Source organism: Gossypium hirsutum, chromosome A11 (genome assembly GCF_007990345.1).
Source record: "Gossypium hirsutum isolate 1008001.06 chromosome A11, Gossypium_hirsutum_v2.1, whole genome shotgun sequence".
NCBI lineage: Eukaryota > Viridiplantae > Streptophyta > Magnoliopsida > Malvales > Malvaceae > Gossypium > Gossypium hirsutum.
In genome coordinates, this window is record NC_053434.1 from 15,823,459 (window position 1) to 15,848,333 (window position 24,875).

The 24,875-nt window shown below is 33.0% G+C and overlaps 2 protein-coding genes across 7 annotated transcripts; one reads left to right on the forward strand and one right to left on the reverse strand.

The window, feature by feature from the left end:
• Nucleotides 1–207: 207 nt before the first annotated feature.
• Nucleotides 208–8,881, reverse strand: LOC107924034 (pre-mRNA-processing factor 39). 5 transcript variants are annotated; one of them, XM_016854293.2, is made up of 15 exons: nt 8,726–8,881; nt 8,385–8,459; nt 7,785–8,236; nt 7,130–7,239; nt 6,440–6,669; nt 5,681–5,848; nt 5,013–5,379; nt 4,369–4,512; nt 3,505–3,657; nt 3,287–3,403; nt 2,807–2,887; nt 2,560–2,697; nt 1,462–1,758; nt 1,042–1,155; nt 208–721 (listed from the first exon to the last, which is right to left on the reverse strand). In XM_016854293.2, exons 3-15 carry the CDS (start codon nt 8,194–8,196, stop codon nt 614–616), a joined length of 2,439 nt encoding a protein of 812 aa, XP_016709782.2. In that variant the 5' UTR covers nt 8,197–8,236; nt 8,385–8,459; nt 8,726–8,881; the 3' UTR covers nt 208–613. The 5 variants fall into 5 exon arrangements, with proteins under 5 accessions (XP_016709782.2, XP_016709783.2, XP_040937103.1 ...); XM_016854294.2 differs by lacking the exon at nt 8,385–8,459; XM_041081169.1 differs by lacking the exon at nt 7,130–7,239.
• An 8,880-nt stretch (nt 8,882–17,761) lies between these two features.
• Nucleotides 17,762–23,031, forward strand: LOC107924312 (nuclear transport factor 2). 2 transcript variants are annotated; one of them, XM_041081170.1, is made up of 9 exons: nt 17,762–18,195; nt 18,283–18,417; nt 18,874–19,183; nt 19,629–19,891; nt 20,309–20,498; nt 20,814–20,947; nt 21,025–21,093; nt 21,768–21,846; nt 22,571–23,031. In XM_041081170.1, exons 1-9 carry the CDS (start codon nt 18,166–18,168, stop codon nt 22,711–22,713), a joined length of 1,353 nt encoding a protein of 450 aa, XP_040937104.1. In that variant the 5' UTR covers nt 17,762–18,165; the 3' UTR covers nt 22,714–23,031. The 2 variants fall into 2 exon arrangements, with proteins under 2 accessions (XP_040937104.1, XP_016710181.2); XM_016854692.2 differs by having other exon boundaries at nt 17,766–18,195; nt 19,632–19,891.
• Nucleotides 23,032–24,875: the final 1,844 nt, after the last annotated feature.

Sequence of the window (24,875 nt, forward strand, 5' to 3'; positions counted from 1 at the left end):
CTAATCATATTATGGGATTAACAATAATTTTTTAACAACTCATCTGACCTAAATTACTTCATGTGAAAAAATCTTTTTTTACTACACTGATACAATAATTCTAATTTCAAATTTAGTTTTTTATGACCAACTATTTTAACAGATTAAACTTGTGTTGACACACTAAATAATCAAAGAGATTAATTAATTAAAAATATGAATAACGTATAAAGTATCAACGCATCAACAATATATTCGTAAACTGAAAAGCAGTGACGACCTCTTACCAGAGTACTGAATGTTTGTACCAAATTCCGTATTCTTTTTACTTTTTTTCTTTTGGCTAGTCTGTCCATATAGAACCTCTTGACTACAGAATTACCAATATTTATACAAGTTCCATAAATATCTCGTAGAAAAAAGACACTACAATACCTAAAGAACAACTCACCCACCGTCGCCTAAAACATACATCTATTCTCAAACATCCAAACAACCCCCCCCCCTTTTCCTTTTTTCTTCTTAAACCTCAAAAATGTCCACCTTGGCTAACTGCTAAGCCATCTAACTTATGAGGATACGCGTAGAGCAGAGACAGCAAAGTAATTGGATGGTCTTTTTTACTGCAGTCTCATCAGTAGGTCCCATAATAAGTAGTTTGAGGAACTCCTGCAGCAGGTTGCTGGGCTGGGGTTAACATCGTGCCCGCAGTTGGTACAGCATAACTTTGTTGAGGAAAGGTCTGCATAAAATTACAGCACAACATTAGGCTCCAACCCAGAAGGAAAAGTGATTTCAAACCTGAATGTTGAACGACAAAATAAGCAAATCTATATCAAAATCATTTCGAAAACATTAGCTTCAAATTCTTTTAAGTACATGCTGTGAATATCCATGGGTCATTCAGGCAGTTGTAATTATTAACAAGAGAAGCTTACATATCACTTTTTTATTTTTTTTTTAAATCTTCCACCTTTTTATGTTTCAAAAGTACCATTAGGATGGTTCTAATCTTCGAAATTGTAGCTTGCCAAATAGCCTATTAGGTAGAAAACTTCATACCTGAACAGGATATGTAGTCGGATAAGCACCATACCCAGCACTTTGTGGAACTGATGTGGGTACTTGTGGAGTAGCATAATTGCTACCATAACTACCATACGCACCATATGCAGCCTACAAATAAATAACTCATGGAACAGTCAATCAAAACATTACATTGACAGCAACAAGCATAATATGAAACCATTTCAAACCATTAATCCTCCAAAAAAAGAATTATTGGCAGCCATAAATTGTATGAACATTTAAGGTAGTTTTCCCTTCACAAAAATGCACTATAATTCAAAAATGTACCAACATAAAATAAGAAAGCAAAGATTAAAAAGAAAAAAGCACAATGACAGGCTAGAATAAGTTGAGAAAGTCAAACAAGCATGTCCTAGGATACAATTAGAAGATATATCAAAAATTGCAATCTACCTGTTGGCTGTAGCCAGGGGTCCATGTTTGTGCCTGTGTAGTGGAAGGCCAAGTTTGAGGTTGTGCACCATAACCAGCTGGCCACTGGTTTTGTGCACTAGGATAGGCACTCATTAAGGACTGGCCAGGTGAAGGGTCACTAGAGTAAGACCTTGCCAACTTCATCTTATCTGAAGACAAAAAATCTTCAGCATGACGCTTCCTTGAATCTGACATTGGTCTACGAGGTAAAAAGAGCTTAGCATGCCGATCTTCTGCATTTTTAATAGACTGTGCGTCTCCAAAGAGACTCAAGAACTGCACAATTATTTTCTCCGGGTAAGCTACCAGTAAAAGTTTTCTGCAATACTTAGCATTTAGCTGCTAATTTAAAAAATCAGAACACTGAATACAGGTTTTCAGACAGCACTCATAATCTTGTGAGGAAGTCTTCAAACAAACTCAAGACATTCCAAAGCATTCAATCTTCACAGAATCATCAACTCGAGATGAGTCTTAAAAGAAAAATCTTCTGGTTATAACTTGAAAGCAATTTCCAGCCATCCCCCAACCTCCAGTTATCAGTAACCAAGAAACACATAAAGAAGTTCAAGCAGAAGCCAGGTAGACTGTAATATACCACTGGGCATACTGTTTTCAGATTTCGTTACGGTACCAGTACTGATGTCTGCACTTTTCAGATTTTTTTTAACATTAACCTATTTTCAAGTTTTCTAATAAAATATAAACTATTTACACATGCAAATTATCTCTATTACATAAATCTAGTAAATTTTCACAAAATATCTAATATCCAAAAAATTTTAATGTCAAATAAACAATACATAACAATAAAAAACTATAATATATTTATTGTTAACCAAGTTCACTATAGCCTAATTTAATCAAAATTTTATTTTTGAATAAAATTATGACCAAATAAAATGAGCCTGAAAAGAAAAGCCCTAGGAATGTGGTAAAGCCCTAATAGAATCAAGTAAAAATATTTTCAAAGATCTTCTATGGTCCCGCAAGGGAGGGTACCAGCCAGGCCCGTATAGACTGTTAGAAGCTGTTATAATGCTGGTATCATACTAGTTTTCTAACATAAAGTATTACCTCCAAAAATATGCTGGATACATCTTCCCGGTCTGCAGCACTGCCATCTGAGTTTGGGGCTATAAATTTGTCAACTGATGATTCTAAATAACCAATCTGCTTTGGTGGTGGCAAAATTGTTTCAAAATATATTATGGCCTATGTGTAAAACAAAAGCAAAATCAGAAATCAATACGAGGAAAATGTTCAGAAAAGATGTGATAAAGAGTGCATGCGTGTATGCGAGTGGCACATAGAGAGAGAGAACCTCAAGAAATGGTTTAGACAGTTGGACTTGGTCAAGTGCTCCAATAAGAATTTCCCTAGCCTTCTCTGCATTTCCAGAAACCTACAAACAAAACCAAAGGGAATAAGAAAGATATTAGATAATGAGTCAAGTAGCAATGACAATAAATACTTGGAACTAATGGGAATCAAACAAAACGATAAACAGGGGGAATATTCTTTAAAGAGCTAATAACATATTGCTCATTAGGTTGAAATTAATGGTATTTGATACTAGAAAATCAACAAGAAACATAAAGAACTCTAGTAGTAGTATAATATTATGAAGTAAATATCTAGCTACAAAGAAGTGAACAGCTATACATAAAATGTCAAATTTCTTTTTTAAAATGAATGACATTATTGACATTGACTCCTGATAAAAAAAATCCCTTTTCATTTCACACAAATCATATCAGGATAAAGACAAATGAAACCAGGCATCACAAGCACAGCCACCTACCAAGTATGAAAATCTAGAGTACTGTGCATACATCATCGGTAGTGTTTGAGAATGCTCTTTCCCTTTTTCAATGGCAATAGCTTGCTCATATAAAGAGAAGGCATCTTCAAGTTTCCCCTGCAGAATCAAGACAAACAAGCCATTCAGAACAGGTAATAGGTTAAAAGCATTAAGCCCATACACAATTAAACCGCATAGGCATGCTAGCATTATCTTACCAGACGGCGTTCCATATTTGCATGCTTAATAACAGCTTCAAGAAAACCAGGTGAAATTTCATTGTGAACAAGTTGATATGCAGCTCGAGCACCTGGTATGTCCCCATTCTGCTCTTTGAATCGAGCGGCAAAAAGATGGATCTCAGGTTGCCTCTGTCAAATATTGGTAACAGAAATACTAGTAAATATAACACAATGGAAACTGTTGCAACTAGCATGATGTCGCCATTTAAGTCTCCAAAAGAATACTCACCAATTACACTTAATGCTAGAAGTTCAAAAAAATTATAATCAAAAGTATAAAACTGGCTATGCATTATAGTAAAAACTAACTAGATCAAATAATTTCCTAAATCAATAAAAAAATAAAGCCAAAGTGTTCATCTTCAATTGACTCAGTCACAGCAAGGAATCAGAAAATGAATGAATAAAATGTAGGGCAATTTTCTATGAAATAATTTATTTGTGACAACAATTTACAAATTTCTTAAACAGGACCTGTTTAAACAAGGCATACAATAATTCTCTATCGCATAATTAAGCGGAAACCATACTGCTCCCACTATCGCATGATAGTCTATGCTCCAACTTTTTTATGTGAATGTTTTCCGACTTTTGAGGGGGTTTTTTTCCTATTTGAAAGTTGTTACTGATTAAAATGTACAAAAACCAACCCAAAAACAGCCAAAATATTTGCTTCCAAGCATTTTTCTTTTCAACAGTTTAAATTTAAAATACTTAAATGACAGAAGTCAAAGTTGACAAGGGTTTAATACTGGAACCGAAACATGAATGACTCTTTTGGAAGGGAGACAAAATTCACCATGTAGCATTTTCCAAACAATTTAAATTGTCACTTCATACCTTGACAAAGACTTGAGTAGCACGTGCAAGCGCATTATCAGCAAGGTCCATGCTTCCACTGGCTTCCATACATAAAACATATCGTATCCAGTACTCAGGATAACTAGCACAAGCTATCAGGCATCTTTCATATAATTTCACCACCTAATATTGAAATGAAAAGATAAATGATGAGAAAGATATGCTGTTGCAACAAGACAATAAACAAGGGATGATACAAAGCACAAGGAGAAATGCATAAGAAATACTCCATTGTTGGAACAGAGAGGCCCCCCCAAATATGATGGGACCCTCCTTGCCCGACAGATAAATGGTTAGGAAGACATGAACACACCTGCAGGCATAACATTGGAGCTTTAAAAATTATAAATTGAATTTGCTATTTGATACATTACAAACCTAAAATGTCCACTAACAAATAAGGGTTTGAAGTACTTAGCCTCAAAGAAACCAAATCGAAGGCCCGGGCTCTAGTCTCAGTACATTTCCCATTTTAAAAAGTTGCTTCACCCAACGTTTTAGCCACAATAAAGCAAATGATGCAGCAGATGTTACTTAACTGTAAGTCAATATATAACAAACAGTACAACTAAAGACTAAGAAGCATAGCTAAACCGAAAGATAGAGAAAACAAACTCAAATACCTTATTCAAGTCACCCTCACTTTCTATAAAGTCCAGGTAGTTATGCCAATTTTCAAGCTCAGCAATATTGAGAGGCCGTGCATGAAAATAAGGTCTCCTAATAGCTGTTTCAAAACCAAGGATCTTAGAATTGAACTCTTTAGCTTTCTTGTATAGCTCCTCTCTAATGGAGACATACTTCTCCAACTCTTCTGCATCGGTTGACCCAGCACTTATAGGCTTAGGAGTTTGCTCTGCAGCATCAGAATGAACCACTCCTTCATTTACTTGTCCATCAGCCTCCGAAACCATATCTGATGCAAGAGCAGCAGCTTCCTCAACAGCTCTTAATTCTGACAAAGGTCGACTTGCAGCCAACTCTTTAAAACTGTAATACAATTAGCATCAGGGAATAAACAAGTTACAGGAAAATTGATCAAAATATGCAACCAAAAAGCATGAATTAATGTAACTTTTAGCTTTTTTACTTTGCACATTTAGCAAATTTCAAGAAGCAAATAGTAAAAAAGCAAAGTGCAATGAGAAAGGGCCACAACCAAAAATAATCATTTTAGCAACATTATGCTTACATTTGCCCTATCTCATTAGACAAAATCAGAAACATGTGACAAGATAGTAATCTAATATCCATAAAGAATCAGATACGAAGAGACACAATAAGGGCGTACCTGTTGAAATACCTATCTAGCTGTTGATTAGGGTTTTCTAATATTCTAGTATAAATAGCAGCAAGGCGACTCCACTCCTGGTGCATGTACTCATATTCAATATATTTATCCCACAGAGGGAAAGATAAATAATCAGTTCCAACATATGCTAATCCACGTTCAAAAAGCCTGAAACAACATGCAGCAGGATTGTTACTACACATATAAGAAAAAACTATCGGCAATGCAGACACAAAAAGAAGACATGGGACTATGTTGAAGCAGAAGGAACAATTCACTCGACACATCCAAACGCTGCATTTACCTTCCTGAAAAATTCAAACTACGGCGAAATGAAGCACTGATAGAGGCCATCTAGCCCTTAACTGGATGAGATCTTCCCAGCAGCATTTTGTATATTGATGAACCTCAAAGTGTCAAGGTTAAAGTAATAATTCATAGATGACTAAATGACTAATTTATGGGCTTCAAAGAGAAGAGCAGAGAAGGAGCTCAGAAAGATAGCCCACAGCCTAAAAATAGTTTCAACTACTATATGTACAGCAGCCTCAAAATCAAGGGAATAAACATCAGGGAAAAAAGCAATGAGTGCATTCCCATCAAACCTTTGTGCCACAAAGGCAAGGAAAAGCTGTTGGCATACTGAAATAATGTTAGAAAGCAACCGAAATCACAGATCCTCATGGCTAACAAAGGCACACAATCATGATCTCCTAATGCAGACCTGGAACAACAATGGGGAAGACCAACACTTAATACCTTCGGATAGTTTCCGGATCTCCGTATGTTTCTATGGCAAATGAACAATATAGCAACCAAATGTCCACGGAATAAGTCACCCCCTGAACTGCTCTTTCATAAACCTCCACAACTTTGTCCATGGAGCCTATGCGTGCTTCGTGATCCGCATACTTTTTCCAGTAACCATAACACAAAGGGAACTCAGCCAAGAAAGCATCATAAACTTTTCGAATTTTCAGTATATTGTTCTGCATGTAATGCATAGATGAAACTTCAATTAGCAGACAAGATACACAAGCTTAGATGGAAAATAAAGAGACTGAGGAGTTCATGAACCAGTGGAGGGGATTATTAGAAGCAAAGAGGGATAAGGGTAGAAATACAAAATAACCATACGATAGGTGGCAATCTCGGTTTCCAACCCACTAAAAAGAGTTTCAACATGAATTAGATGCTACTTTAATCATTTTTCTCAAAATTAGTAAGGCACCCCCCCAGTCCCTCCCAATGTTGTCCATTTTATGGAGCCTCTTCTCCAATACATTGGTGCCATGACCTTAAAACATAGTCTTCACCCCCCATACCAAATACAGAAGGAAAAACAGAGATAGATATTAGCTAGGAAACAGACAACTAGCTAAGGAAATTTCCAGCAGGTAAAACCCCAGTCTGTCTTCCAAGTTCCAACACATATTCAAGCCCACATACCTCTGCAACCTTCTCTGTCTCCTCAATTAATGCCGTCCAAGCATTAAAATCCAATGAATTAGCTCTCAAAATACTCCACAACCGATCCTCTTCACAAGACATAGGCGGTGCTAGAAATCAAATATAAAAATGAAAATGAGTTCCACTTTTCCTAGCTTTATATTCAATAATAAAAGGGGAGACATAACTTTTAACATGGAAAAAAGGATACTTATAGCCAAAACTAAGATCAAGGATCTAAATAACCACTACCCATATCATGTTTATCAGGAAAAAAAACTTCATGGCAGAATGCCAGTGGACAAAGGCTGCTTTGGTGGTAAACCATCATGGATTTTAGCAATTATGACATATCTTTGGGGTGGTCAGTCTCGGATATTTAAAAAAAAAAAAAACAGAAATAAAAACGCAACATTAACTGTTTAATAAGCCCACTATTTTTTTCAGATGTTATAAACATAAAATAGAGAAGATAAGGGAGTTCTAATTAGTTTAGAATTATGCAGCCAGCTTATGTTTGTTCCCTAAACATCAATTCTTCTTCAAAACACACGTGCTGTAAAAGACTAAACATTACATTTATCCAGCACGGCAATCAAGAAGAAGTACATTAGGCATGATAGACAAATCTAACAAACATGAATAGTGAACAAACCGGAACCATCCACAAACTCAGGTGCAGCAGAAGCTCCACCCACATTATCAACAGTGTTTCCATTCTCAACTGTTGTGGCATTTCCTGCTTCATTGACAACATTTCCATCTAAAGAACTGTAACCAGCAGCCTTAGGAGCTTCAGCTGTTACATTTCCAACATCAGCAGCATTCTCATCAGTTGATACACCAGCTGGCATACTGTAATAGGCTGAACTGATTTGACGCTCTTGACCAGCAGGTTTTAGGTCAATACCAGATGCTGCGTAATTTCCATCTGCTGCTGTTCCAGAAGCAGTAAGACCTCCAGTAACTTCTGAAGGGTAAGCACCAGAGCCAGTAGAATTATAAGCTGTAGACGTATAGTCCATAACTGTTGACGAACCAGTAACTACTGCTTCACTGTCTCCCATACCAGCTTGGAAACTTTAATGTAGAGTGTACAAACCGTAACTAACAGCAAAGAGAAGAATTTACTGTCATTATTTTTTTTTCCAAGAAAACAATATTCAGCCAAAAATGCAACAACATTTTTCCATTAGAATTGTAGTACATGAACACGAAACAAACGCCATTATAAAACCACCAATAAAAAAGTTACCTAAACGCCTCCTTTTACTCCCAAAATTCAGAACACTAACTTTTCTTCTGAAAATAACGGAGACTAGCGTTTACTCTGACATACAAACAAATATGATTAAAAAAAAGCGGAAATAAATAACCAATATCAGCTATCGAGTAAAATTAAGTTAATTGATAACTAACAATATTTTGAAGTGAGAAAAAAAAACAAATATGATTAAAAATGAAAAATAACGCAATACAATACAAAAACCCTAAAACTTAGATGCAGAACCCTAGTCTAACCTTGAACGTTTTCGTCAAAACCAAAACCCGAAATTTGGAAAAAGTAATACAAAGAAAAAGTGGGTAGAAGTGTACCGGAAGAAGGAGAAGACGTCGTCGAGGATTTCGCAATTTGGAACTATTTATGAAATGAAATTTGAGAAAAATTTTAGAAAGTTGTTTGAAGCTCTTTTTTTTTTTTTTTGCAAGAGTAAGCAAGCGAAACAGGGAGGAGTGTTAGGGCAACTAAAATCGTATGTGCGTGGCGGTTTTTCTTCGGGGTCACGTGGAGGTGGAGATGAATCTGGGCCGTTGGATTTTTTGTACGGCTTTGAGGCCCCTGGTTTGTGGCCCAGGGCTGCTACTAGTGCCGCTGCCTGGTGCTAGGAATTTAAGAAGATAGTCCACTGGACCTTCCTTCTTCGTTTAGGCCCTGTTTTATTTGGACTTAGCTAGTGTCTCGGCTACACAAATTTTGATTTTTTTTAATTTTAATTTTAATTTTAGTTTTAGTTTTAGTTTTAGTTTTAGTTTTAGTTTTAGTTTTAATTTTAATTTATTAAATGGTTTTTTTTTAAATATTTTGGTTTAAGTTTTCATTTTTTTTCTTTATCACTCCAAGTCTTAAAATTTTTTATTCTTGGTTTGTTTTTATTTATTAATTTAAAATATAAATTTCACCTATCAATGATTTTTTATTGGATTATTGCAATTTGAATTTTTATTTCATAAAATAAATCTAATCTGATATTACTTATCAAAAAAGTTTTTTTAGTTGGATCTCAACATGCATGGAGTAAATGCATCCCTAACAACTTGTTGAAGACTATCGGCCCAAAGGTTGATCTAATCCAATTGTCTAACATTAATCGTTCTCTATGAGACAAACCAATTGCCAAAGCTCATTGAGGTTTCTAAGATCCAATGGAATGTCGTAGATTATCTCAAATCGACATAAAGTCCGACCAATTACGCGCTACTCAAAGGTGTGAAACATATAACCATCATATTAAATTTAAAAATAGTCACTTTTGTTTTCCTCAAATTATATTTTAATCATTTATGTTTAAAATATTTACGTTTTAATCACTTACGTTATCATTTTATTACGAAGTGGTCGTTCTACCCTTAAAACTCCATTACCTTCCTAATAGAAGTTCAAATAGGTTTTAAATGCTAACTTGGATTTCCAGTTGTTGGGATGAAAATAAGTTGTTAATTACATAATTTTAATTTGGACTGCTATGAAGGACTGTCGTTAGAAAGATAACGGAGTTTAACGGTAAAGTGACCACTTCGTAACAAAAAGATAACGTGACTAAAACATAACATTTCAAATATAAATAACTAAAAATGTAATTTGAAACAAACAAAAATGACTATTTTTAGAGTTTACTCTATTTTTAATGACGACAATTGAAATAACATCATCTCATTTACATATAAACATACAAACAATTTTTCTCATCATATACGAATTTATGAATTTTTATCACAACCATCTAAAACCCTTCTTATAATTTGTATGGTCCAAATGATTAGTCTATCTTTTACAATATTAAATGTAAATACAATTATAAAACATTTATACTTAAATATATTTTATAGCATGTGCTTGTATTTTTATCTTATAATAACAAGAAAAGTGTGTAGAGCTACAAGAGAAGAAAGGATGGCTCTAACCATGACAATCAGTATCACTTCCATGTTTACAAATGTGGAATGTAGCCATTCTTTCCACCAATCTCCAATTAAGGCAGCGTACAAAGTGTCACATGTAAGAACGCAAACATTGTTGACTCTCGGTTGTTTCTTGTAGTTCTTCAAAGATCAATTAACAATGAGAGATACATGCAATAAACAAAAATTTCAGATTTATCTAACATTAGTGCTCTTCCTATCATATAAGCTTTAGTATATTTAGTATGACCTAAATGCGATATACGATTGTCAAATTAACACTCAAATTATGTAAATTTAACTTGCTTCGATTGTAATACTTATTATTTTTCATGAATGAGCCTAATAATCGAATAGGGTATTTTCACTTTAAGGAATTTACCATCTCTCATATTTGTGCCATAGCTAACTAGAAGTCATATAAGTAGTGTTACATCTTCCAATGTTACCATGCATTCGTTGTATAGGAAATGGAAAGCACGAGCCTCAAGCCTTTATCGTTTAGTTATAACATAAAGGAACTCTGACATGCATTTGAACATGTCTATTTGACTAATCATATAAAAATCAACAATTCGTAATTAATTACGGATTCACTAATTCAACTCGTTTGTAGTTAGATTTTGGTGATACTGAAAACTCGCGATATATTGTTTTTGCATTTTAATAAAGTTATTTCCAAAATTGGAATTCAAATTTAGGGGTTAATTATTTTTGTTAATAGATAAATAGGTAAGATATTTTAAATTTGGTTTAATAATAAATTTAGCCACTAATATTTACATGTTTTGTCAATATGGCCTTAACTGTATTTTTGACATTTTTTTTGCCATCAACCTTTTTTTTTTCAATCTGTTTTATCTAATAGATTTAATGAATAAATTCAATATTTCAATCATTCGTTTCTTTAAAAAGGTTTCAATATTTTATACGTTTGTTTACTGAGAAGTTTTCTACTAAGTTAATTTTTTAAAATAATTACGTTTATTTTCTTTAAATTATGAGTTTTTTTAATTTAACATATTATTTATTTAATTATTTTCCACGTGTAATTATCTTATTAGGTTATCTAAGTAATAAATTACTTCTCATTAAAAATATTCCACATGTAAAATTCCACATCATCCCCGTTAATTTTTTTAACGGTACTTTTATTAAATCTGTTAGAAAAACAAATAATAAAAAAACAAAGGTTAATGGCCAAAAAAGACTAAAAATACAATTAAAGCCATTTTGAAAAAATACACAAACGTTAGTGGCTAAATTTGTTATTAAACCTTTAAATTTTAGCAAATAAATAGGTAGCATAGTTTTTTTAAGGAAAGGTGAAAAAATGGAATGAACTATTTAAAGAGATTAATGTTAAGGGTTTGTTGAGGGCATTTAAGCGAACTTGTTGGGAAGAAGAATGGGGAAATTTAAGGGATTAACATAACGATTTTTGTAACACCCTCTAATCTCAAACCATTGCCGAAATAGGGTTACGAGGCATTATCGGATTATACACTAGCATTTATACAAAACCAGGTCATGAATTTGCATTTCAAATCGAAACTTCTCAAATTACACTATAAAGTCCCTAATATGGGTCTACGGGGCCAATACATGTTTTGGAAGTAATTCGACATTAAACCGGCAACTTTGAAAATTTTACCTTGAAGATAGGGGCACATGCCTGTGTGGCCTGGGACATGCCCGTGTGGCCAGCCCGTGGGGTTCCCATGGCCGTGGGGCCAGGCTGTGGGCAGATTTGACTTGCACACACGGCTGTAGAAACAGCTCGTCTGACATAAACAGAGAGCTACACGGCCTAAGCACACGCCCATGTGACTTGGCCGTGTGAAAACATGATTTTTGACCATTTTAAAGCTATTTTCACAAGCTAACCACATCTAATTCATGCCCATATATTTACTAATAGTTCTTAAATCAAATATCATTCATTATGCCATTCAAACTTAGCGAATATTCATTTATTCACTTCAACACCTCTTAAGAATTATATACCACAATTCATATCAAAATTATACAACATTATCATACTAGTCAAACTCATGTAAGTTCAACTTTCAAAATATGCATATTTCATACCATGCGTCAACAACTTTCATGTTTATACACTATCATGTACAAAATAACACCTTAACAACCTAGGTACATGCCATTTTACCAAAATAAAAGTATTCACCACTTTGAGTTCGGGATTGGCTTAGATGCTGAGTCCTTAACTTTCTTTCGTACCTAATCCTGCGTACGGAAAACAAACTGTACGCTGAGTATACACTCAGTGGTATTTCTATAAACTAATACTTAAAACAATGATAAGCTATGTATATACATTGTAACTTAAACTTTTTACTTTTATAATCTTAATAGCTTCATCACTTACCTTTAACTTATAGCTCTTAAATGTAATTAATCAAATTTTTATATACATTTCATATCATTCAATATCTTTCAATAATTGTATAACAGTCACAGTCACATAATCAATAGCAGTCGGTCTTCAGTACTTTCATATACCCCTATTAACATAACTCATACCTGGATGGATACACGGATCCAACCCACACACTGAGATATCATACAGTGTTTCATCGACCGAAGCCGGAATACACCGTAAGGGTAACAGTAACAGTAACAGTAACAGTCAGGTACAGAGTACCTCTTCGGAACGAATCCGGAATAGTAACAGTAGTCGACACATATAGTGTCTCATCGACACACGGTCAGAATATCCCTAAATACTTCCAATCCTATGACATGCCAACTATATCCGACTTAGCCCGACACTGTTAATAAGGTATTTGAATCATTTCATTTTGGAACAGAAATAGTAACAGTTTCTATCACATCATTTATCATGCATACTAACCATTTAAAAATAACAATTTCAATTATTAAATTATTATGCATAGTTTATAGAAATACAAACCGAAATTCTCGAGTTTATTCTATATTCTCGTTCACTTTTTCCTTCCCCTTTTTCGATGACGTTTCCGGTGCTACGTTGGCTACATAAAATTTAACATTTAAAATTATCAATGTATGTTATTTAATAACACACTCTTTTATTTCCATATAACTTTTACTATATTTCCAATTAGGTCCTTCCACCATAACCATACTTTTTCTTCAAATAACCTTATAGTTTTCATTTTATACCTACTTTAAACAAATTTCAACTCTTAATATTCAATATAAAACATCAATTCTACAATTTAAACAATTTAATCCCTACTATAACAAAACTTATATCTCTCTCTACAATTTAATCCCTTAACCACTTCTAACTTAAATTTTCATCAAAATACACTTAATTTCTTCCATTTATTCAACTTAATCAACATCTAAAAAGTCATTAACTTTCTAAATTTCACATAACTCAAATAGTATTTCTTCCTAGGATTCCATAGACACCAAAATTATAAGAAAAGTGATTAAATTGACTTACCAATCAAGTTTGAAATCTCAAAACCCTATATTTTCCTTTTCTTTTTTCCCTGCTATTCGTGCCTTTCTTTTTATTTTTCTTTATGTTTTATTTCTTTATTTTCTTTATTCATTCTTTATTTTATTAATATATTATAATTATATAATATAATATAATTTACTTTATATTATTATTTAGTAAATACATATTTATACATACATTTGTACCAATTAAAATAACACATATGCATTTATACTTACCACGCATTTGTCACCTTCTGGTCTAGTTGCTAATTTAGTCCCTTGGCTTTCCTATAGTTTATAATTAAACCTTCACACTTTATTTAATTTAGTCCTTTCACTAAATTAGCCTTAATTAAACTAGATTTACTTAACTAAAATCTAATTAACCTCTCATTTAACTTCATAAATATTTCTAATAAATATTTACGAATCTAATTTTCAGAATTGAAGACCCGAAAATTCACTTTTCTGATGACCTAAAAATTTGGGTCGTTACAATTTTGATAAGATTTTTAAAGAGATAATGACGTGTATTACTGCTGGCATTGAGATTCGTTTGAAAAAAAAAAAGTGTTGAGGTAAGCTTTTCAATTGAGATTTCCAATCTCAAAGTGTTTGTAGAATTTATTTTTACAAATTACATAAACCTTCAAATTTATAAATGTCGAGTTCATACTTAAAGAAAAGCAAATATAGAATTGGTATAAAATCTACTTTATTTTGAAAATTTAAAACATTAAATAGAATGAAAAATACATCCAATTATATAATAATAAACATTATTAAGTTTTAAAATTTTAATCTTAGAGTTATGTGACTAAAATTCTTGTTAAAAAAATAATAACAAAATAGGGAGATCTGTAGGGGCAAAAGGCATGTACAAGTGGAATACATATAAAAGTACACTTCTTTTATTTAATTTTGATTAGAATAAAGTGTTTCAACATTAGAATAATGTTGTTCAACCTATAAAGAGATGTAGTCTAAACTCATCTTATATCATTTGAATTTAACATTAGTGAATTTTCTTCTTCTCTGCCCATGATTTTTTTCCCGAAAGGGTTTCCACGTAAAATCAATGTTATTTTTCTTTCTTTTTACTTTACAATTGTTCTATATTATTATTGTTGACGTTCAACTTTTCAATTAATAATTTACTTCTATACCTAAATTCTAACATCATATGAATTATGTTCATACAAAATAAATAAAATGATAAAATTGAATATTTAAAATTTAAGGACGTTTTGATTAATTTAAAGAGTTAATGTAATTTTTGGCTTCTAAACTTGCAAGTTAAGTTTATTTTGGTATTTGTCTTTTTTTTATACACTTTGATACTTGAATGTGAATTTCATAAATATATGATGATATGACACTTTAAGATTGCACCACATCATCACATGAAATTTTTATTTTATTTTAAGTATAGACACTAAAGGAGACTTAGGTGCTAAATTTAAAGGCCAACAAGTATATTAACCATAAATTTTATATTGATTAGAAAATTCGACCCATAACTATGAAGGTATTTGGTATAAGAGAAAAGTGAATTTTAATTAGTTGGAAAGTAATTCTAAAGCATGGCAAGTAAATTTTAATTGATTTTTATTGGAATGTAACATTCTTTTTGGGGGTTACTTTTATTGGAGAAATGAAAACAGTGGACAGAACCGAGGGTTTGGATCAAGGAGGCTCCTCTAAATATGGTATCGATGGCCAAAGAAGAAAGAAGAGATCTGATCAGCAATTGAGATGAGTCGGAGAAATAGAATAAAGGGAGTCTGACGGTTTCACTCTCTACGAAGTCACCATCGAGGACATCAACGATATAGAACAACTAAAGAGATTTCGATGGTAGTAAAATCGAGGGGTGGGTTGCTTGAAAACTTGAACTGCAGGGGTATTTTTTTAACAATTATGATGGATTAAGTTGATTTTTTGTTCAATGTATTCAAATGATAAATTGTCTTTAGGGTTTCTGGTAGTAGAAAATGGGTCGTTTAGTTTTTTTTACGTTTGAAGTCTTTTAGGAAAAGTTTTTGGTTTTTGCATTTTCTTTAATTAGGGGTTGTCTTTCACCGTTTTAAAGGTGATTAACAAATTAGGACACGTGTCACCCATGCAGTCTGTTCTTATCCTTAAAATATCAATGGCGACCACTCAATATTTTATAAAGAAAAACAAAATTAATAATAAAATAATAGTTATACAATATTTAAATAATATATAACAACAAAATAGTAGCAATATAATAGCAAAATAACATCAAAATGGCAACAAGCAACGACAAAACAACAATAAAAGCAATGAAAAAATGTACGCAAATTCAGGTTGGGCAAAAAAATATTACTCGAGACCCAACCCATTTGTAAAATGAATGTTATTTTTTTCGAGCCTATATTTTCGCTCAAAGCTTTTCACTTTTTAAATGGGCCTTTGGGCCTGGACGGGTAGCCCAACTCATGATTAGGTCTGCATAAGATGTACCGTCCATACAAAAATTAAATTAAGAATTCATTCGAAAAGCCAATTGATAATTGGATTTGAATGTAATTAATTATAATTATACACATGTGGTGTTTTTGAGCAACTATTGTGATGGTGTGTCCCACTAAATTGAGTGTACTTGGAGTACCCAACTCATACTCATTCTTAAGAGGAGAGAAAAAATCTTAATAATTACAAAAAATTACACTCAAATCCTATTCTTCAATAACTTTCTAAACCTGATCTTCCTATTCTTCAATAACTTTCTAAACCTCATATTACATTATTTAAGTTTTAAAATTTATTTTTATGCAACAATACTAATTTTATTTTAGGATACATATCATTTATCTCATTTAAATAATTAAAAAAATCTGAATAAATATTTTTCTTTACATTTTGAACTTCTAAATAATTAACTAATTTACATAATATAATATAATTATTATAATAAATTTAATCATATTTATATAAAAGTATTTAGCGAGCTAAAATGTGTTTATATAATTATATTGGAATTTTATATAAAATTTATAAAATAACTTCCCATTAATTATATTTTAAAAAAGTCATATTGCATTAAAAACATTTATATTATGTTAAATCATTGATTGAGTTGACCTCACTAATCAATTGGATTTCTATTTAGTTGGAAGTTTATAAAAAAAGCCCATCATTTTACAAAACAATTTATAAGTAAAAATACTTCTCCAGTCCCTCTCAAATTTGATATTGACCAAATTGGTCCATTTCAAAAAGAAAAAAAAACAGTTTAATCCATATCAAATTTGAAAGTGAGCATCCAAGGACACTTAATCACCACATTAATACTTCTTGTCAATTTTATATAAATTTGTTTAGTAGAATAACATATTTAGCCTTCAGAGTTTACACTATGTCTATTTGTATATATTTGATGTTGAAAATTTTTATATTTTTCTTTTTGAAATTTTAGATTTTTAAAATGTTATATATATTTTTAAACAAATTTTTTGAATTAAAATTAAATTGATAGAATATGTAAATGTCAAGGGCTTAATTTATTGTTATACCAATAAAAAATATGTACAATTTACAATTATAATGATTAATTGCCTTAAATTACTTACTTTTAAAAATAACATATATTAAATTACTTCCATTAAAAAAATAAATTTACTTAATATCAAAATTATAAAAGACTAAAAAAATGTTTTTACCGAAATTATATTATTATAAATATATTTTTATCTTTTATAAAAAAACATATATAATAAATTTTTAACTTACTACATATTTATTTTATAATTTCAATTAAATCACTATTCAATTTTTATAAATATATATGGTATGTATTTTTCCCATCTAGTAACATAAAAAGCAGAGAAGGCCAAACTACAGTAGGAGACAAGGTATCAGAGCCGTAAAACGCTCCGGTCCCTAAATTGACACGCAGGCATGTTCCTAACCGTTGGATCGAAAAAAATCCAATCAAGAAGAGACGCTTGTGATTCCGTGCGATAATCACCAGCATAAACTATGAAAAGCCCTCTGTCTCTCTTGCTCTTACTCTGCCCACCCCCAAGTCAGATCTAATCTAGCCAAACTTCTCTCTCTATCTATTTTCTTTGATTAGATTCTTCCATCAAAAGGGATTTTTACGGTCTTCTTTTATATTTCTCCATCGATCAACTAGCTCCAACTTTACCCTAACTTCATTAAGCTTTGCCTTTGTTTACCTTAAAAAACACCACCCACTAAAACAGAGAATATCGTCAAGGGATTTCCCCTTAAACCCTAGTCTTTCCAAAGCTAGGGTTTCAGATACTTAACTCTAACTGATTGGATCTGTGGGTTGGTCTCTGTTTCAAGAGCTATTGATTCCTACTAGATCTTCGTTGCATTCTTTTTTTGTTGGACTTCATCTCATCATGGCTACTTCCTACCCAGGACCCGTTCAGGTTTTCTTTTTTCTTGTATTTTTGCATGCTTTCTTTTTCTAGTTTTGCTCCTATTGTTTTATTAACCGATGTTGTTTTTAAATCCAGGTTGGTTCATACTTTGTGGGACAATACTATAAGGTGCTAGGACAGCAACCTGATCTACTTCATCAGTTTTACTCGGATGCCAGTACGATGATTCGGGTCGATGGAGATTCTTCTGAATCTGCTTCTTCAATGCTGGTAATATGTTTTTCTTTCTTTATATATTTTCAGATGAATTTGCTTAAGCATGAACATGTTCTCCATACTGTTTCCCTTCTTAAATTACTCAATTTTGATTCATTGTTATATTTTCTCTTATATTATTTTATAAAAACAGAGTATTATTTCTTTGGTATTGTATCTACTTTATATAATAACTACCGAGAGTTTTAATTTTTAATGCAATAATTCCAGAGATTGATGCCTCTGATTTAGGGAAGTATGATCTAAGTTCGGGAGAATGAGTCATTATTAGCAAGTGATTATTGATCGGGTTGATGCAATTTCTCTTTCAAGTTTGTGTTATGGAAATTGTTCTGCTTTTAATAATTTTTAGGTTTCTTATATTTGGATAAACTTATCCTGCCCTTTCATTTTGCGGAAAACTTGTTAATTTATGACTTATTGGGTTATTATTATCATCTTTGTATGCAGCAAATTCATACCTTGGCCATGTCACTAAATTTTACTGCAATCGAGATCGAAACGATTAATTCTCTTGATTCTTGGAATGGAGGAGTTCTTGTGATGGTTTCTGGTTCTGTTAAAATCAAGGATTTCAATGGCAGAAGGAAATTTGTGCAAACCTTTTTCCTGGCCCCACAAGATAAGGGTTACTTTGTTCTTAATGATATCTTTCAGTTTACTGATGATGAAACAATTTACCAACATCCAGCATCAACATTACCAGAAGACAAACTTGATTCTAAACTAAATGTATCAAGCCCTGTTGCAGAGCCACAAGGTGCAATGTGCAAGCTTTTTTCTAACTTTGATCTGAATAAACCCTTTATTAGTTTATCCATGTCAAAATGCAGATAACTAGGGTTGGAGCCCTGGACTGTGTCCCCTAAACTTAAACAATGGCCTTTTTCCTAGCAATGTACTATACTTGATACTTCAGTAGCAAATTTATTATGTCTTATATATAGAGTTTGAATCTTTTGACCATATGTGGATTTCTTGTAGTTTTATTACTCAAGGAACTGAAAACCCTAGACACAATTTTTTTTGTTATAAATTTTCACACGTTAAGTTTTTGGTTAAAAATTATTGGTTGGTGAGTTTCCTCTCTCTTTCTCCCTTTCTAGGATATGATCTTCCTTTCATTTTTGTTTATTATTGTTGTTGTTTTTTTATGAAGGTAGAAGTTTGCTATGTTGATTTTTTGTCTAACTTGTTGGATTTAGCAGTTTCTGACTATGCCTTGGAGGAGGACTTCAGTGAGTACGTCAACTCTGTTCACATTGAAGATAATCCAGTTGACAACTATAGTATCCCAGAGCAACCAGAGCAAGAAGCTGTTGAAGATGAGGATCCAGTGGAGGAAGCTCCTACAGAGGAGGAAACCCTTGTTTCACATCACAGTGTAGTGAATACTGTGCAAGAACCTCCATCTATACCTTTGGAGGAACCTGTTGGGGAGCCTCCGAGGAGAACTTATGCTTCTATTGTAAGAACTCTGATATTGCTTGTTTATGACCTTTTTTATTGAAGGTTTCTCACTCATTGCCCACTAGTTGAATCAGCCTATATTCAATTTATCCTTACTGCAACCTGAATATCCAGTATGCGAGTGGCATTCATAACACTGGGCCTTAGTTACTGAAACATGTCTATGCATGTAAAGAATACACTAATCATATAAAGGATCAACAACTTAAATCAACAGGGCCTTGCATCTGAGTGAGAAATAGATTATGGATGCTTTCCTCAAGTTATCAAATGGGAGTCAAAGTTTGAGAAGTATTCTTGCTAGCAAACTCTGTTTCTATCTGTTACCTACAAACACTGATAAATGTTGTCCAGTTTATTGAAAGTTAAATAACTCTTTGTTGACCAACATTATTTGTTGTTACAAATGTTCTAGTTGAGTGTTCCCAAGCAGCAATCTGCTTCATCTGCTCAAGTTCAACCTTCTTATAACAAGATTCCCTCGAGTACTTCAGATTGGGACCAGACACCAGAATATACTAATCAGCAGTCACATCCTGCTTGGTCAGATGTTCCTGAATCTGCGGCAGAGACAGCAGTGGAGGAAGCTTTAGTCTCTGAAGAAGGTTAGTCTAATTATACCTACTTTGGTAGTTACAATGGTAAAGTTAATTGTTTATTATGCGTGGTGTTCTGGGTTCAAATCTCATTATGCTCAAAATTTAAATTTACAAAAAAAAGTTTTCCAAGAAAGGAGTTTTCTCAAATGGACTATCTGAGTATTTGAGGAGTTTTGGTCTCAGAGGTTAAATGCTTTTGTATTTCCATTTTTGAGATGCTTTCCTGTATATGTAGAGTTGAGAATATTTACTGGTAGCAGTTCATATAAATGCTTACTGTACTTGCAGCTACAATCTGATTACTGATCTTCATTCTTTTAGGTGAATATACTGGTGAATATAAATCTGTATATGTGAGAAACTTGCCTTCTACTGTTACTGCTACTGAAATTGAGCAGGAGTTTAGGAATTTTGGAAGAATCAAGCCTGACGGTGTGTTTATCCGGAACCGCAAGGTAGTTTCTTTTTCTTCCCCTCTTGAATATTTGGTATATGATATTTAAGAAACTAAATTAGTGTTAGCTGCATGCAGGATGTTGTTGGTGTTTGCTATGCTTTTGTTGAGTTCGAAGACATTCTTGCTGTTCACAATGCAATCAAGGTACAGCTTTCTCACTTCTCTTGTTAATAACTTGTCAAATTATGTATTCTAACTACTTGTTTGGCTTCTTCTTGTTTGTAGTGTTGAATTTACTTTAGAAAGAGCTTTGAACTCTTTTTAATATGATGCCATAATCATTGCGTTCTCGTTTTATTCCTTGTAGTTGTTTATATTATTAGATGAATTTAGCTGCATCTATGCATCTATATGATGCTTTTATTCTGTTGTTCATGATGGATGAGATGGAGATGACTAGCACAGCCATTATTAGATGAATTTAGCTGCATCTATGTATCTGTATGATGCTTTTATTCTGTTGCTCATGATGGATGAGATGGAGATGACTAGCACAGCTATGAAAGAGCTTCTTGAGTTAATTGCAGGATTTTTAAAGAGGGAAGGGTGAAGGGAAACAACCTGCTGTCTGTTTTTCTTAAACAAATGATTGACTTATTTCACCATCAACTGTCAAAGCTTTGAAAATTTTTGTCGCATGAAGAACTCTATATACATGTATACAATAGAAGATTGCGGTGGAACCTTGAAGACTAACATGCATTCACTTTTGTAGTTAATTCAAATATTTGCTGTAGTTCTGAATCTTTTATAGTTTATCTTTTGTTCTGCACATGTGTTTTGTACCCTAATACTGGCCAATTTTTGTTCTTCCTTAGGCATCTCCCATACAGTTTGCTGGAAGGCAAGTTTACATAGAGGAACGCAGACCAAATAGCACTGGTACTCGAGGAGGAAGTATGTGCCTTTATACACACCCCTGTTGTCTTTTATACATGCTAGAATTTGTTTTGCATTTTATTAAATGATTTGATTATTGCTCATTTTGGTGATCTTTGGAAAGTTCTATGAAAGCACTCTTACAAACTCTTTTAGTTGCTAAAAGTTTTATGCTTCAGTTTGCAATTGCATGTTGCTTCACTAAAATTTTGTATTTCTAAGATAAATCCTCTGGATGGATCTCCAAGTGCAATTGGCTGGTAAACAGCTTTCAAGATAAACTCATAATTCTGATAGATTGGTACTTGGTTGTAGGTCTATTTGGTTTGAATTACTAGTGCTTACCATTAATTGATGCAGTTGATGTTTGCATTAGGCTTGTTCTATTTCCAATTCCACGCACTGTTAGGCATGCTAGGCAGTTTTTGTGTGTGGACATATCAAACTGTTCCACTTATGTTGTGTATAATTGTGCTTTATGGGCAACTATATATAAAGAAAATGATAATCTCGATGGATATTAATTATTGATTCAGTTAAGCATGCATTTTTCTTATTTGAACTTTTTCAGGCGTATTGTGCTAGTGCACTTGATTTGCGTGTACTCTCCAATTTAAAACGGCATATCATGGTGTAATAAATTTACTAGAGTTTTCCTTGTCCAAGGCTTGACCATGAGCAACAGATTTACTAGATTTTTCCTTTGTTAACATAACTCTTATCTGCCATTAAAATTGATCAGGAAGGGGGAGAGGCAGGGGCAGCTATCAACCTGATGCCTCAAGAGGTCGCATTAGTTCTCGAAGTTTGGGTAGGGGAAACAACCAAGAATCTGGTGACTACAGATCAAGAAGCAATGGTTTCTATCAACGAGGTTCTCGATAAGATGGCTTCTTAGTAAAACTGACCGTACACAAGTTGGCATAACTTTCCAACTTTTTTGAAAATCTGTGGGTGATTAAGGGCTTGGTAGCAATGGTTGAACATTTCCCATCAGTGAGTTAAGAAAATATGCATTTACTTTCGTTTGAGTGTGTTGTTTCAGTTAAAGGAGTTTTGGGTGCAATTTTTCTTTATTGCTTTCATGGGTTACATATGTTTCTCCCTTGAATGCTTTTTATTATGCAGTTCAGGTGGAGAAATTTTTTCTTAATGTTTCTGAGCTGTTTTTTTTGACTAGTGAGGCAATCTGATGTTTGATTATGTTTTTTTCTTTGCTTTTGGATGTTCGTCTCGCACATAAATCGATTAAAAGAAAATGAAAACAAACTACAAATGACAACCGATTTATGGTACACTTTTTTTTCCGGTGAATGTACTTAAGAGGTACTTCTTTAATTAAATTAATCATTATATTATTAAATTTGCTTTTTTACTATTAAAATGATTCAAATAAAATTCAAAATTTTAAGTTAATACTTACTGTTTAAGATATATTAATAGAGTTAATATTTTTAAATATATTTGAAGAGAATAGTTTTTGAGATGTTTTATTTTTGATAGAATAGAGAAGGCACAAAAAGCCTTAAATCAATATATTACATATGGGAATTTTTAATTTATCTTTTCGAAGCAATTTCAGAAAATCAATGATTTCAAGTTTAGTCTCATTAGACGGATAAATTCGTGCTAGTCAATTAGCCGCCATGTTACTATCTTTAGGGATGTGTTGAAATTTAATTGCTTGAAAATAATTATACATCATTTTAACCTTTTAAGCAACAGTTGTTGATCCTGAGCCAAACAACTTCTAATCCATAGAGAATTACATTTAAAGTGGTCCTTGTACCAAGGACTCTATTAAAGGCTTCCACCTAATTACCTTGAGTCATGAATTAACCACCAACAATAGACAAATTTCTATTCCTACTTGTTGCACTATTGGTGTTGATTTTTATCCAACCACAGTCAGGTGGTTTTCATTTACTCCGTTCAATCTGATCACCTCTCTTTTTGATTTGATTAATTACCATATCACAGGCATTAGTAACTAAACAATCAGATCTTCTAATCAATTCATCTGCTGTACTAAATACTTGTTGGAAAATGAAGGTGTTTCTATTCTTCCACAACAACCAACACAAGGTCGCAAATAAAGTTTGAGGATTTAAGTCTCCTACTTTGAGTTTAAATTCATCTCTCATATTGGCTATCACTCAACAAGTTAAATCCAAGTCTACGAACCGCGAGAAATTGTTAATCGGCACCACCTTCCGCCAACATTCAATCACAGTCCTACAGTCCCTTAATACATGTAAATCTGTTTCTTGGACACCACCACAAATCGAGCAGCCAGGGTCATTCGACAACCTTCTTTTAACCCTTTCAACATTTGTAAGTAATCTTTGATGAATAACCAACCATAGAAAATGTTAAAATCCTTGGTGGTAAGTCATTCTCCCATACCTCTTTCCAAGCAAAATTATTTTTGGTATCATTGATTTAGACTAAGCTTTTATAAGCTTCCTTACCAAAAAACTTACCAGAAGCATTAGATCTCCAGAGGCATTTGTCCTCTCCCAACTCATCACATGATGGATGACATGCCACTATGTGTTCCAAAACCTCCCTACTAAAAAATCGCTGCGAGTCTATCCATTTCCATTTACCATCAGTATCCACAAAGTCGGCCACTTTCGCATGTGTAGGAATGTATGGTACATTAAGCAAATGGTAACTAAGCAACCCCAAATCAGAGATCCAGGCATCGTGAAGGAGACTATCAGGTTGTCCATCACCTATACTCGAACAAAGATTTTCCCTGAACTGTTCCCAAATTTTAGACAACGACCGCCACACATAAGAGAGCTGTTAGTCCTGTGAATTGAAACCGGACAAATCTTACGCATCCTGTACTTACTTCGCAAAACTTTAACCCATAACGCTTCAGGATTAGTCACTAATTGATACGCTAGCTTCATGAGGAAGGAAACATTCTGAGGAACCATTCTTCTCAAACCAAGCCCCCCAAACTTTATTGGTTGACAGCAAATGTCCCATCTGACCAGGGGCATCTTCCTTTCACCATTTGTAGAGCCCTAAATAAA

Coding starts and splice junctions, on each gene's coding strand:
- LOC107924312 (XM_041081170.1), top strand. CDS start 18,166: ATGGCTACTTCCTACCCAGGACCCGTTCAG. Junction 19,184..19,628: donor CCCTGTTGCAGAGCCACAAG/GTGCAATGTGCA, acceptor TGTTGGATTTAG/CAGTTTCTGACTATGCCTTG. Junction 20,948..21,024: donor TGTTTATCCGGAACCGCAAG/GTAGTTTCTTTT, acceptor AGCTGCATGCAG/GATGTTGTTGGTGTTTGCTA.
- LOC107924034 (XM_016854294.2), bottom strand. CDS start 8,196: ATGGGAGACAGTGAAGCAGTAGTTACTGGTTCGTCAACAGTTATGGAC. Junction 6,670..7,129: donor AGACAGAGAAGGTTGCAGAG/GTATGTGGGCTT, acceptor CATTACATGCAG/AACAATATACTGAAAATTCG. Junction 3,658..4,368: donor CTACTCAAGTCTTTGTCAAG/GTATGAAGTGAC, acceptor AATATTTGACAG/AGGCAACCTGAGATCCATCT.